The following is a 12,547-nucleotide window of genomic DNA, read 5'->3' as shown; positions in this document are numbered from 1 at the left end:
TACATGCATATACTGTACAGATATTATAAATAATCAATAATGTATATAAACAAACTCTAAGCCCTGCTATAATTAATGTGAAGATATTCTGTTTTCCTCATTATCAGTAGTTAAAATCAATCAAAGGGATCTTTAACATGAACAACCTTTTTATTTAAATCCAAATAAAACAATTGATTAGAGAGGTGGAACGATTCACAAAATGTAACAGTTTGGTACTGGTATTGGCGATCTGTATTGTATTTATGTGTATATTAGAACCGCTGAGTTCAACACATCAATACATAAAATTAAGAAGAAACTAAACTGCTTAACATCAACTCTGATAGAATAAATATATGCATTTAATAAATGAATTTCGTGTATCATTAGCAGCTTGAGCCGTACTGGCTCGATGGTGCACATTTCTTTATTCTTTGCGTGTTCTTGTTATGTGCGCTCTCTTCCTCCTGGTAATGCCCTGCTTATAGGCATGCAGGCCCGGTTAACTGGAGACACTGGGGTTCAATCCCCATACGCTAGCACAGGCATGTTACTCTGAATAAAAATAACTAGCTATGAACAACGTGGATGGCAGGTTCTTTTCGTCCTGCTGTCATTAAAGATGAGATTGTGTAAACTGATATTTAAAAAAATGACGTCGTGTTTTAACTATGGAGATTCTTTGTGGAGTGCTAAACCCAAAATTCAATAGCCATGGTGCAAAACAATGAAGAATAGGTAGCACATTTCAGGATCCCAAGTTAAGGAGGGTGACAGTATTTCTCCTCCTTAATGTGGGAACCTGAGATGTGCTACCTTTTCTTCCCTTTTTGGAACATGGATATTAGTTGTGATTGGTAAAATATTCAGTTCAAAACACAATAGAATAGAATAGAATGCACAAACCAAGTAGTCAGGCAGCAAAGTGCATCAAGACACAACCACACAAACCAACATGCACATTAATAACACACGTGCACGCATGTGTGCAGGTCCAGAAGGTAGGGGATTTAAGGCTCAGTGTCTCAGATTAAGTTGAAGGTTTATAAAGCTGTCTGACCATTGCTGGCTGTCTTAACCCCCCCACCCTCCCCCCCCCTCTCAGCCATGCTCAACCCTTTCTTTGTGTCTCATCTTGCAAACTGACTCTCTTTTCACTAAAGCCTTGGTTCCTTCTTGCCTGTGTCTGATTAAGGTACTGTCAAAAAAAAAAGGCAAAGTGAAAAATAATATTACCACACATATTGCCACACATTTTATTGTGTTATAAATCCCTCTCGTCTCTTGCCTAAATCGTGTCTACGTCTTTTTCCCCTACAAACTTTGGGTTTCTGTAAGGTCACACACAATTGGATAACACCTCTTACTTTCTCTCACCGTCTCTCTTTTCTGGCCTATCTCTCGAAGAATGAAACTGTACACTCATTGTTTGCTGCTTCCATGTTATATACTGTTCTCCGTACCAAGGCTCATGTTAAGCTTGCACTGTAAAACCCCCAGTGACAGCAGCTCTCTATGTGAGTCTGTGTATCCAAAGAGGCACACATGACTCAAAGAAGTGCTGATGCCCAGTAGATCAATCCCATCAGCTTACTGTCCCATTGTAGGATCCGTTCTACCTCATAACTTATAACACAACATAAAGAGACAATAAGCAATTCTGCATTAACGCTATGCTATCATAACTTTAAGTTAAAGATTTGTATATGTCAGGCTAGAGTCATGGACTAATATAAGCAGCTATACTGTACATATTTATACTCCTATTGAATATCAACAAGTAATCCCCTCAACACCTGACTAGGGTCCATGCACCCAAGTTCTGCGTTACACGTTCCAGTACATGTTAGTTGTATGCAGAAAGTGAATTTTATTCTACATTTCCATGAATTTGATCTTTCAAATGTTTTTGCTCTTTATAGCATTTGGCTAAAATTTGTATCTATAAATCCTGAACAGTTCCCATCCCAGTTTGCAAAGCCCAAGGTGACATTTTCAAAATGTTTGTCCCATTGGACTAACCCAAAGACATTCAATTAACTGTGATAGAAAATCGTGAAAAACAGAACATTCTCAAAACAGCATTTTACTTAATAGATTACTTAAATGTATTGATTAATCAAGACGTGCATCTGTTTGCCTCTTTTCACCAATTTGCATTGCCTTAATATGCATTGACGCCACCGCTCGTACTGCTCTGTGTTGTATAATGCAACTAAAGGGAATATGGGAAGATGAATGTGCTGCCGCGCCACTTCACTGTTTTTGTTAACATACATTAAATGCCAGATGGCACAATCGAGTTAAATGCTTTCACATATCAAAGGTTTTTTTCTCTGAAGATGGAAAACATAGTTTTGAGAACAACAAACAAAACTCTTGGAGACTTCAAGAACAATCAACTTTGCCCTGAGTTCATTCTCAGTTTTCTGATTACAGCTTTACTATAGCCATGGTACACAGCACCACCTGCTCTACGGTTTCGGTTATGTAAAGATAAGATTTCATGAGATAGGGTCTTTAACTAGATCCTATTTTCCTATGTTATTGTCTATGTGACGGGAAGAAAAATCTTTAAAATTGGTCCACTATTGGGCAAGACCACTGGCAGTGGCGAAACAAGCTACAATGTAAGTTACTAGTCCACTGCGCACCTTCAATTTACGTCCATCAAAACGCTCTTTTTGCTGTTTTTGCCACTGACAGGGTCGGATTATTTTTCAAAATGTCTGACATCATTATGGAGATGATCCCCACAGAGATAGAGCTTTTGTTGACGTCTAGGATCCTTTTATGTATCCTTTATTTTTATCACACTTCCTTTAAAGACGACAGAAACTGAACAAACATTTCAAAAGTGTATCTTGGTTGGTGTTTTCACTGTTCCAACAATGACCCCTCTGGTCAGGTTAATCCACCCATTTAAATGTGGAAATACACTGGCTCTATACACGCCAGAAGTATACATTATTTAAATTAGTCTGGTAAGTTTGGCAATGGCAATTATAGAGTTCTTTCTCATTAGATAAAAAGATGAAAAAAACTATCTCTGTAGGGATAATTTTCATAATGTTGTCATGCACTTGGATTAATCTGAGCCTTTCAGTGGCAAAAACATAACTTTTACTGTAGTTTCAAAGATTTATGTTTATTAGTCATGTAGACACCAATGCATGGGAAAATAGTATGAGTAGGATTCACCAGAGGCCTAAAGATACAACATCATCACGATACTTATGTTGAGATACGATATTATCGGGATTTTAAACATGTTGCAAAATTCTGCTATATGTTTCAATTTATTTCCTTTTTTTCCAACTTTAACTGTTTCCCAATTTTAAATGATGTTTTCTGTGTATCGATACAGTATTGCAATGGAAAATATTGCAATCCTATGCTTTATCCAGTGTTCATGGAAGAGCAGTGTTCAAGCATGTTGTGATGAAACAGATGTCAGAGCAGCTATGCATGTAGGTTAACATGTGTTAAAGGGCATGACCATAGCTCTGTGACCGCCATGTGAATGCAAGACTTTGCTATTCAGTAGACTGGGAAACTACAGTGAATGTAGGAATGACTAATCCATTTACAGGAAAAGCATTGATGAACCAAATGCACAACGATAGACAACAAGATGTCTGATCAAACAAACCTGAAAATCAATGTTTCTATCTTACCTAACTTAAAATATGAACAAGCCTCTCAGCATCTGTGTCCCTATTTGTGTGAACCTTTTCATGATCACTATGTCTCTATTGTATCCATGCAGAGTTTTTAGTTTAACTCCTTTTTTTCTGTCTGTGTGTGTGTGTTTGCAGGTGAAGACCAACAACCCGGACTCTCTCTCTGTCTGCAGCTCATATCTCTCTCTGTCTTTCTTTCTTTTATCTCTTGCTCTCTCTAGCTCTGCCTGTCTGACTGACTGTCTTTCTGTCTATGAAGCTGTACAGCAGCATGCCTGTATGTTTGCCAGCAGCACAAGCAGAAGCACTATGGAAGTGAAAGAGCGACGTCCATACTGCTCACTCACCAAGAGCCGCAGGGACAAGGAGGGACCGTACACTGGTGAGATAGCTCAATCATTCATAGAGACATTCAGTTTTTTCCTCAATTATCAGTTTCTCAATAAATTTATCAGTTGACTCTGTCAGTTGGTAAGTCACAACACATTGTCACTCTCATCGCGTCAATGCCTTTGGCGTTGTTATTGACACTAAAAGTCTCCTTTAGCATCATATCTAAACACCCTTTATCTAAATGCGCTTTATCTAAACACACTATGTGTTTAGGGACTATTGTTGTCACTTTTGACACGATTAGGTTAAGGAAAAGGTTGTGGGTGGGCTTATAAAAGGTAACAAAATCTAGTTGGGTTTAGGAAAAGATGGTACAAACGAGACATAAACCCTGGTCTCCTGGGTGAAAGTCCTGAGTTCAAATAAAACTCTGAATGTTTAAACGTCTCCACACCAAGACATCTTTATCATTACTGAATACTGAAAGAAAAAAAATTCTGCAGATTCTGTTTGGTTTTGATCATAAGTGATGATTGAGAGGGATTGTTTGTGTTTTAGGCTATACACTGTTTTGTTTTTTTGTAACACCTTACATATTATACCTTTAAGTACAGTATGTATTGCCAAAACCTTTCTCAGTGTGGAACATAATAATTTTGGTTTCAAACAACCATCGGTCTTATTTAGTTTTAGCAATCATTGCTATCAGTAAATAAACATTAACACCCCAGGTCAGACAAACTAATTTGGAAGAGAATAGGGCTGCAACTTTCAAATACTTTCTCGATTAATCGATTTTATTGTTTGGTCTATAAATGGCATGGATTCCCAAAGTCCAAGATGACGTCCTCAAACGACTTTTTTTGTCCACAACTCAAAGACACTCAATTTACCGAAGAAACTAGTACATATTCACCTTTAACACGCTGCAGAGAATTTGTACTTTTTTTCTTAAATAATTCCTCGAATCAATTCATCAATTATCAAAATAGTTGGCAGTTAATTTAATAATTAAAAAATATATGAAGGAGAGAAAATAAATCCGATATTAGTACAACTTTCAGCTGTAAACATCCATCACAGTATACAGACCACCTGTTGTTCAAACTTTCACCTATCATACTGTGCAGAATACATTTGCAATGAGGTATTACTGTATTTGAAACTTTTTGAGCACACTCATTTTTGGTTTTAACTTTAAATGAAGTTATATATAATCTGCCCAGAAGGGGCTTTTTCTTTTTTTCACAACCTGTCCGATGGTCTGGCCTCTCCTTCCTTGCTACGTCAAACTTTGTTTTAATTTGTTTGATGAGTAAAAGGCGATCAGCAGAACGGATAGAACTGGGGACCAAGCTGTGAGAAAAAAGACTTTAGAAATACCTAGTTGTGCTTCCCAGAAGGTAGAAGTTGATCTTCCTTGTGTACCACATGGGAAAGGTCCTGGCGGATTTTTCCAGCTGGCCTAAGGCTATACTTAGTCCAGCTGCAGAGAAAGCAGTCCTCCATTGAGCCAGCTACAACTTTGTAGCTGGTTCCTAGGAGCCCTACAGTATTGGCTTTCAGGGCTTTACTGCACAGATTTAGAGTTTGTGTTTCAGGCCAGATGAAGAAAAATCAACCTCCTTGCACCCAAGGAGACTGCTTCCTCAACAAATAAATCATCTGCTGTGAATAAAAAGTCCATATGTTATAGTATCTCCTGCTTTGTTTCCATCACATATTTGACCGCAGTGTAGTAGTAGAGTATAGTAGACTGAATGCCTGAATATTCCCATATTGCATCTTTGAAAAGAAAACATGGAACAATTTAAAGTTGCTCAAACTAAACCTCAGTTGTGAAACTGCGTATATATCAAACTACGCTGTAGCCTAGGTTATTCACGCCAAACCAGTTCATGGAATATCACTTAATTCACATTTCTTTTTTAAATTTGCTACAATGGAAACACGACTAGTGACACTGAAATATCCCATTTGTGTTGGGTGTGAATGATAGCTGCAGCTTTATTGATAAATTGACCTACTACAAAAACATTTTTCTTCAACTCAGACTGATTGAAAACTAAACTGATTGTGAATGAGCTGTCTTCACCTCTCAGGTCTCCTGAATCCGTGTATCATTCCTTCGTTCGTTTTAAGAAATAAAAAAAGCAACAAAAAAATAACTTGTTTTCTCAATAGTTGTTTCCAAAACCAAATTTCCAATTTTGAGATAAAATGAAGAATGGAAAATAAAGGGAAAACAAGCGTTTCATTGAATTTTTATATTTTCAACTGACAAAAAATTGCTTGACCCAGAAGTGATCTACACTTGGACGCAAACATTGTAAATAATTCAGTCCAGAAACAGTCTGGAGGAAGGGCAAAAAGTGTTAACATGTTTTTGTAGGGCTTTTAGGTGTCTGTGAGTGTGTTTGCATGATGTTGTTCCTGAGTGTGTGTGTGTGTGTGTGTGTGTGTGTGTGTGTGTGTGTGTGTGTGTGTGTGTGTGTGTGTGTGTGTGTATCTATGCTAGGTTCATCAGGAGACAGCGAAGACTGTGCTATTGGCCCCCAGGGACTCCGGGTCCCCACTCAGAAGTCCTACTCCTCCAGCGAAACACTCAAGGCCTTCGACCAGCACCAAGACCAGACCAGGTTAGAACTAGCGTTACACACATTCTAATGCCACTGGACAACATGAGGACCTACAGAGGGTTTGGTACAGTCACATCTCTGCTGATAAGTCCATAGAGGACCTGGTAACTACAGGCACTGTTTGCCAGAGAGGATCCCAAAAAAAAACTGTCCCGGTTATGCTGATTATATACACGTTTAGTTAGTTGCCTGAGCTACACTAGGACTTTAAATTCATTCTAATCGTAGGTGTTGAGATGCATAATCACTTTGGAATAGCAGTCTAGATATTGTACAGTAGATGTTGTCTGAATAGTTAAAAATAAAATGTCCTTGAATATAGTTTGAACACTTTATTCTCACTGAATGAATTTGACCAGGGTGCTGGGTTCTTGCCAACCAGCCTTGATTCAGTAGAGCACATTCTTTATACATCAGACCAGCACACAGGCATCACAGTGCCAAATTAATGTGTATCCATGGATTCTTGGAAAAAATCTGTATGAGTATACATACTCATACAGATTTTTTACCAAACATCCCATAAATCTTTCTGTTTTCTGTTCTCTCATTGTGTTGTATGTGTGTGCTCGGCACCCATCTGACTAGAATGTGTTGTTTATAGTTTTGTGTTAATTAACGTTAATTAACATTAAGTAGCCTAATTTAAACAGATGTGGTACCTATGACCCAACAACAGAAAAAAACAACGGAGCACGGTGAGTTTCACTGGATTTATTATAGTAACACAACTGACGACGTTTGTCCTCGGCTGCTGACAGGTTGCTGTACGGGACGACAAAGGGATACAAGGACATGGTTCACCGTGAGCAGGATGATTATAACAGACAAGGTGAGAGATGCCTCCTCTGTTTGGTTATCTGTTTGTGCACACTAAATGCAACACGACTCAGCTTCTTGAAATATCATGTTGATTGCTTCGGTTTAGTTTTAGTTTTTGTATCTGTAATGTCATGTTAATTGCTTCTTTATTGTTTTTGTTTGTTTTTTTAACTGTAATGTTCTCATGTTGGTAATGCTCAGTTCTGAGCAGAGTGAACTCTTTTGTCACAGATCAGTTTCCAATTATGGATTTCTTTTCTTTGACCGTTTCTTTAATGTAGGATTTACATGTCATTAACTCACTCATGGATTTAGTGCATAACCAATCCTGTGATAACGTAAACCAAATTTTTCTTGGTATTATTTGGTATTTGGGCATGTGTTTTTAAAACTAGCTTAACACATGAATGGGTTGAGTATGAATGGATACAGGTCGGATGGGGGAGTGGAAAGAAATGTTAAAAAAATTAACAAAGAATATAAGTATTTTGAGAGAAATAAAGAAAATGGTAAAACACAGCACGTTAAAGGAGTAAAAGAAACCACAGAGCGCGTTCATTGTTCTCGAGCTCCAATTAACACAGCGTCAATATTTGAGAAATGAAAAAATCATAATTACTCAATCATCTTATCTGCTTCGTTTTCACTGCTGGCCTAATTGGAGCTCATTTAAAATTAATATAACTTTTAATTGAACGGCAGCACTTGTTATCTCTTGTTGTGCCATTAATTACGGAAGGCTTTTATAATTTCTCTTTTCATTTGCTGATTAAAGATGAAGAGGCACATACTGAGATTTTACAGATCATTTGTTTGTCTTCCTTTCATTTATATTTCAAAGGATTATCACGCGTGTTATTTCAACCTGATTTCAGCCCATTTCCAGTTGATGTGAAAGAGTTACTCCTGATGACTTATTAAATTTTAATGAAAAAGGTCATTTAAATGTGTAATCCACTCATGAAACCCAGTCTGCATGTTTTCAATATTAAAAAAGGCAATTTATTTGAAAGAAAATAAAACAGCTATTAATCAGCGTGTTCCTTTTGTCCGGGTTAGGAGACGGAGACAGAGACTGTAAACTGTTACAAAAAAGTTCCATGGGAAATTAGAAAAATATATTTTAACATCAGTGCATAGTGCTGACAGGATCAGTGCTGAACACATTTTTTAGGCAATTTTGCATTTAAAATATATCTACTGATGTCACTCTGACCATCGTTTGTTGTTGTTTTTAATTCATGTCTTTTTCCTGTCATGTTTTTTTATTAACTTATTTAAAATCATCACTCAATCATCAATTTTCACACATGAACTTGAAAAATGTTTATTAATGCATCTTTTGGCTGCCATACTGTAAATCCACGTATCTGTTTGGATTAATAACCAGTGTTATGTTAATTTGGCTAATTCTGTGTCATTAATCAGAGACTCATCATGGCACTAATCTTTAAATCGCTGACACAGAGTTAACTGGCTGATTACTGGATCCTCACACACCTTACAATCCTCCAGTAGTCCAAAGTGTGTGATGACTCAGTCTTTGTGTATTGCCGAAATATTGCCCTGTTAAAGATTTAATAACGTATTATATTTCAAATTTTTTAATAATAATAATAATTCAAGTCCCACTTGAATTATTCTTTTTGTCTACAGTAAGATTTATTTATTTAAATAAATTATTAATAACAAAATTGAGGAACTGGTATAAGAGAATTTGCGTGTATTTTATACAAATGATGAAATTCATTTTATTCAAGATATGCATCCTAATGTGAGTTACACGACGGTACGGTCACAGTTTATAGTTATATATATATATATATATAGTTAGTTTATTATTATTTCTATGTCATGCCAAGGATTTGGCCCGTCCACACTCGTGGGATTACAAGACAAGATATATATATATATATACACACACACACACACACACACACACACACACATAAACAAACATATATACACACACACAAACACAGAATATACAAACAACAAATCCTCATCTACAGATCATCTCGATAAAGAGCTTTTCTTCTATTATTGATTCTTATATTAACCTTCTCTGTGTGGTTTTTATTTTCTAAGGCTAGGATTGATTTTTGCAAATGTTTTTATTCATTCTTTGAAACTATTGTCCTGGTTTTAAGCATTGCCACAGCTTCATAATCAGGGTCCAAGCTTTCCTTCTGCGAGACAGAGTGATTGTATTCTGCATGAGCCCGGCTCTCTGTGCGGGTTGAAGCTGCTGTCAGTGTGTGTTTTCCTTTCTCAACCGCGATCCTTTTCTCTCACCTGGTAAACTTTATTTGCTACAAACTCACACTCTGTCAAATACAAGACCAGACCAGTGTCTGTGATGGTTAGGCCATTATATAGGGTCAATAATGTCCCACACAGTTAGTCAATTCATCAATTAATAGATCATCAGAAAATGAATTTTGTAAGAGTCCTTTTAATGATTGATTTATCACTCAGATTCTTATCAAGCAAAAATACCATTATCTGGTTCCAGCTTCACTCATATGATATCATACATGAATTTGTACAATGAATATCTTTGGTTTACTGATTGTTGGTCAGACAACAACAGCTGTTTGAAGACATCACCTTGGCTTCTGTGACACTTTTCAGATTTGTTATTACTTCGTTTACAGTTTTTTTTTCGATGGCTTAACAACAGTGGGCACAATTGAAGCCACTTGCAAAACTCAAACTACAGTCTTCATTACCACAGTCACCTGAACTAAACAGTTCACTTCCCCTGCAAAACTCATTCCAAGAAACTCATTCACACACACGTCTCAGAACAGGCTCAGCGCACCAAACACTCACTGAGATAACAGACATTAACTGCTGCTGTGCAGACTGGAGTTACAGTTTAGCACGTTACTCCAGTTGTGCCCGCTGTCGTCTAGCAGTCGAAGAAAACTGTAAAGCCAGACTGAGTACTCTTTTGTATATAAACAAGCAGACATCCTTTTTTATTTAAACAATGTAGAATTGATTGAAAACATAACTGTTATTTTTATTAAATCATCATGTAATCATGTAATGATGTTGGTATAACACATGATTATACTTCACATCAACATGCTATTCCTAAAATCTACAGTAATTAGTAAAACTGTATTCCCCAGTATGTATAAAAACATATTCAAATTTCCAAGAGTTGTAATATCTCCATCTGTCTCAGGTCAGCATTTCAGTCTCCGTCAGCTGGGAATCTGCGAGCCGCCTTCACGTCGAGGCCTGGCGTTCTGCTCCGAGATGGGCCTCCCCCACCGCGGCTTCTCAGTTGGTACCGCCCAGGACCTAGATACCGATAGCCAAGCTGTGATGTCACCAGATCGTGCCATGCGGCTGTGGGGCCGTGGGGGTCTGGGTAAATCATCAGGGAGGAGTTCCTGTCTGTCCAGCCGCTCCAACTCAGTGCTGACTCTCACCGACACCGAGCATGAGAACAAGTCGGACAGCGACAATGGTAGGACCTCATTTAAACTTGATGTCCTCTCGTTGGTCTTCACAATGACTAGATAACAGCAGATGAGTGCTACAAAAACTTTTTTTTAAAGTCTAAAATTACTTTTTAATTTAATTCTTAATCAAGTTCGAAAAGAAAAGGCCAAGTGTTTGTGTGTGTGTGTGTGTGTTTGTGTGTGTGTGTGTCAATGGGTTTTGTGTATTACTTGACGGACCATCAGGATACTGTACTGTACTATACTGCATGCTCTGATTCTACACAACCAGCTCTGATGAATCCAGTGTTGGGTAAAGCAGTTCATTGCAGTATGTTCCAGCACCAGCTGCTGCTATTTAACCAGTAACATCTTATTATGTTTCTGGAGGTAGAGCCGGTTGTCCAGTGATTGCAGGGTTGGCAGTTTGATCCCTGGCTCGCCCTGTCCACTTGTTGAAGTGTCCTTGTACAAGACATGGAACCAGTTTCCCCGTGTGGCCACTGGCGTGTGAGTGGCTACATACGTGCTGTCCATTTACTATTAGGTCTTAAAACTGATAAAGAATTCTTACCGATGTTCAACGATAGAATGTTTTAGTCTGTGAAAATCGAATGGCATTCACTAGACAACAAAGATTTTGAATCATTGTTCTGATCGTTTGTATTAATCAGTGAATAGCCGTTTTTGTTTTCAAAGCATGATGGGATAAAGTTGTGAGTAACATCAGTTTATCTTAAACAATGCGCTTACCAAAAACATTACTAAAGAAGCATTGATTTTTGTCATCAAAATGAAGGAAACAGTCAAAAGGATGGCACACACAGATCTCACGCGAATATTTAATGTATGTGTACAACTCCACCCAGGGTCCTTTCTCATGGTGAGAAATGGGGGAAGAGGCTGGTAGAGTAGTCAGGGGCAGAGGGGCAGCAAAACACAAAAGAATGTGCTGCTAATTAATTTAATTAATGATCACAATTTAGCTGAGCAGTCATTTGTTTTTGGACCTTTCGTGTGCATATGTGTGTTTCAGGGTCAGCGTGCATGTGGTTGTATGGATGTAAGCACCAATGTAACTGTGCAAATATGTTTGTAAAGGAGTTATTTGTCCTCCTGTGGATGCATCTTTTGTCTATATGTGTGTATGAGTATGTGTGTGTGTGAATGTATATATCCTCAAGGTAGTTTTCCCTAACAGGTGTAGATTTCCTAGTTAATAAAGGACTTGTTTTTGATTTTACACACTCACACAGACAGAAACACACACACACACACACACACACACACAAACACACCAAACTTACACATTATTTTTCATTAGGCTAGACAAACTTATACACACACACACACCTACACACAGTGGGTTTTCATTAAAAATATGTTGTAATTAACAGTGAGATAAAATGCTGAGTCATTATATTTCCTATATTAAGTTTGATAATGTTTTTATTAAATGGCATTATGCTGTGGATGTCAGTGCTCTGGAGGATACACTTCCCATCTCTAGAAGTGAGTAGTCGTCAAGTTTTCAAAAGCCTAATTGACTTTTTAAAATGCAGGTGTGTGTGTGTGTGTGTGTGTGTGTGTGTGTGTGTGTGTGTGTGTGTGTGTGTGTGTGTGTGTGTGT

The 12,547-nt window shown here is 37.6% G+C and overlaps 1 protein-coding gene and 2 long non-coding RNA genes across 5 annotated transcripts in view; 1 reads left to right on the top strand and 2 right to left on the bottom strand.

Annotated features, from left to right (window-relative positions):
• The window catches only part of LOC117952264, a 19,179-nt gene extending 8,961 nt beyond the window's left edge, over positions 1 to 10,218 (bottom strand). Inside the window, exons 1-2 of the long non-coding RNA XR_004658360.1 lie at positions 10,207 to 10,218; positions 8,925 to 8,932 (exon numbers count right to left, since the gene is read on the bottom strand). This is a non-coding gene — a long non-coding RNA (uncharacterized LOC117952264). The remainder of the gene's footprint in view (positions 1 to 8,924; positions 8,933 to 10,206) is intronic.
• Positions 3,807 to 12,547, top strand: part of LOC117952226 (teneurin-3-like) — a 242,888-nt gene continuing 234,147 nt past the window's right edge. For all 3 annotated transcript variants that reach the window (XM_034884389.1, XM_034884382.1, XM_034884373.1), the window contains exons 1-4: positions 3,807 to 4,047; positions 6,517 to 6,637; positions 7,399 to 7,469; positions 10,656 to 10,943. In XM_034884389.1, the coding sequence (XP_034740280.1) occupies positions 3,945 to 4,047; positions 6,517 to 6,637; positions 7,399 to 7,469; positions 10,656 to 10,943 (583 nt within the window). In that variant the 5' untranslated portion in view covers positions 3,807 to 3,944. The remainder of the gene's footprint in view (positions 4,048 to 6,516; positions 6,638 to 7,398; positions 7,470 to 10,655; positions 10,944 to 12,547) is intronic.
• Positions 10,313 to 12,547, bottom strand: part of LOC117952257 — a 13,392-nt gene continuing 11,157 nt past the window's right edge. Inside the window, exon 3 of the long non-coding RNA XR_004658359.1 lies at positions 10,313 to 10,403. This is a non-coding gene — a long non-coding RNA (uncharacterized LOC117952257). The remainder of the gene's footprint in view (positions 10,404 to 12,547) is intronic.

Source organism: Etheostoma cragini, chromosome 2 (genome assembly GCF_013103735.1).
Source record: "Etheostoma cragini isolate CJK2018 chromosome 2, CSU_Ecrag_1.0, whole genome shotgun sequence".
In the NCBI taxonomy this organism is placed as follows: domain Eukaryota; kingdom Metazoa; phylum Chordata; class Actinopteri; order Perciformes; family Percidae; genus Etheostoma; species Etheostoma cragini.
The sequence above is the reverse complement of the archived record's forward strand: the minus strand, read 5'-3'. Positions and strand labels throughout refer to the sequence as shown.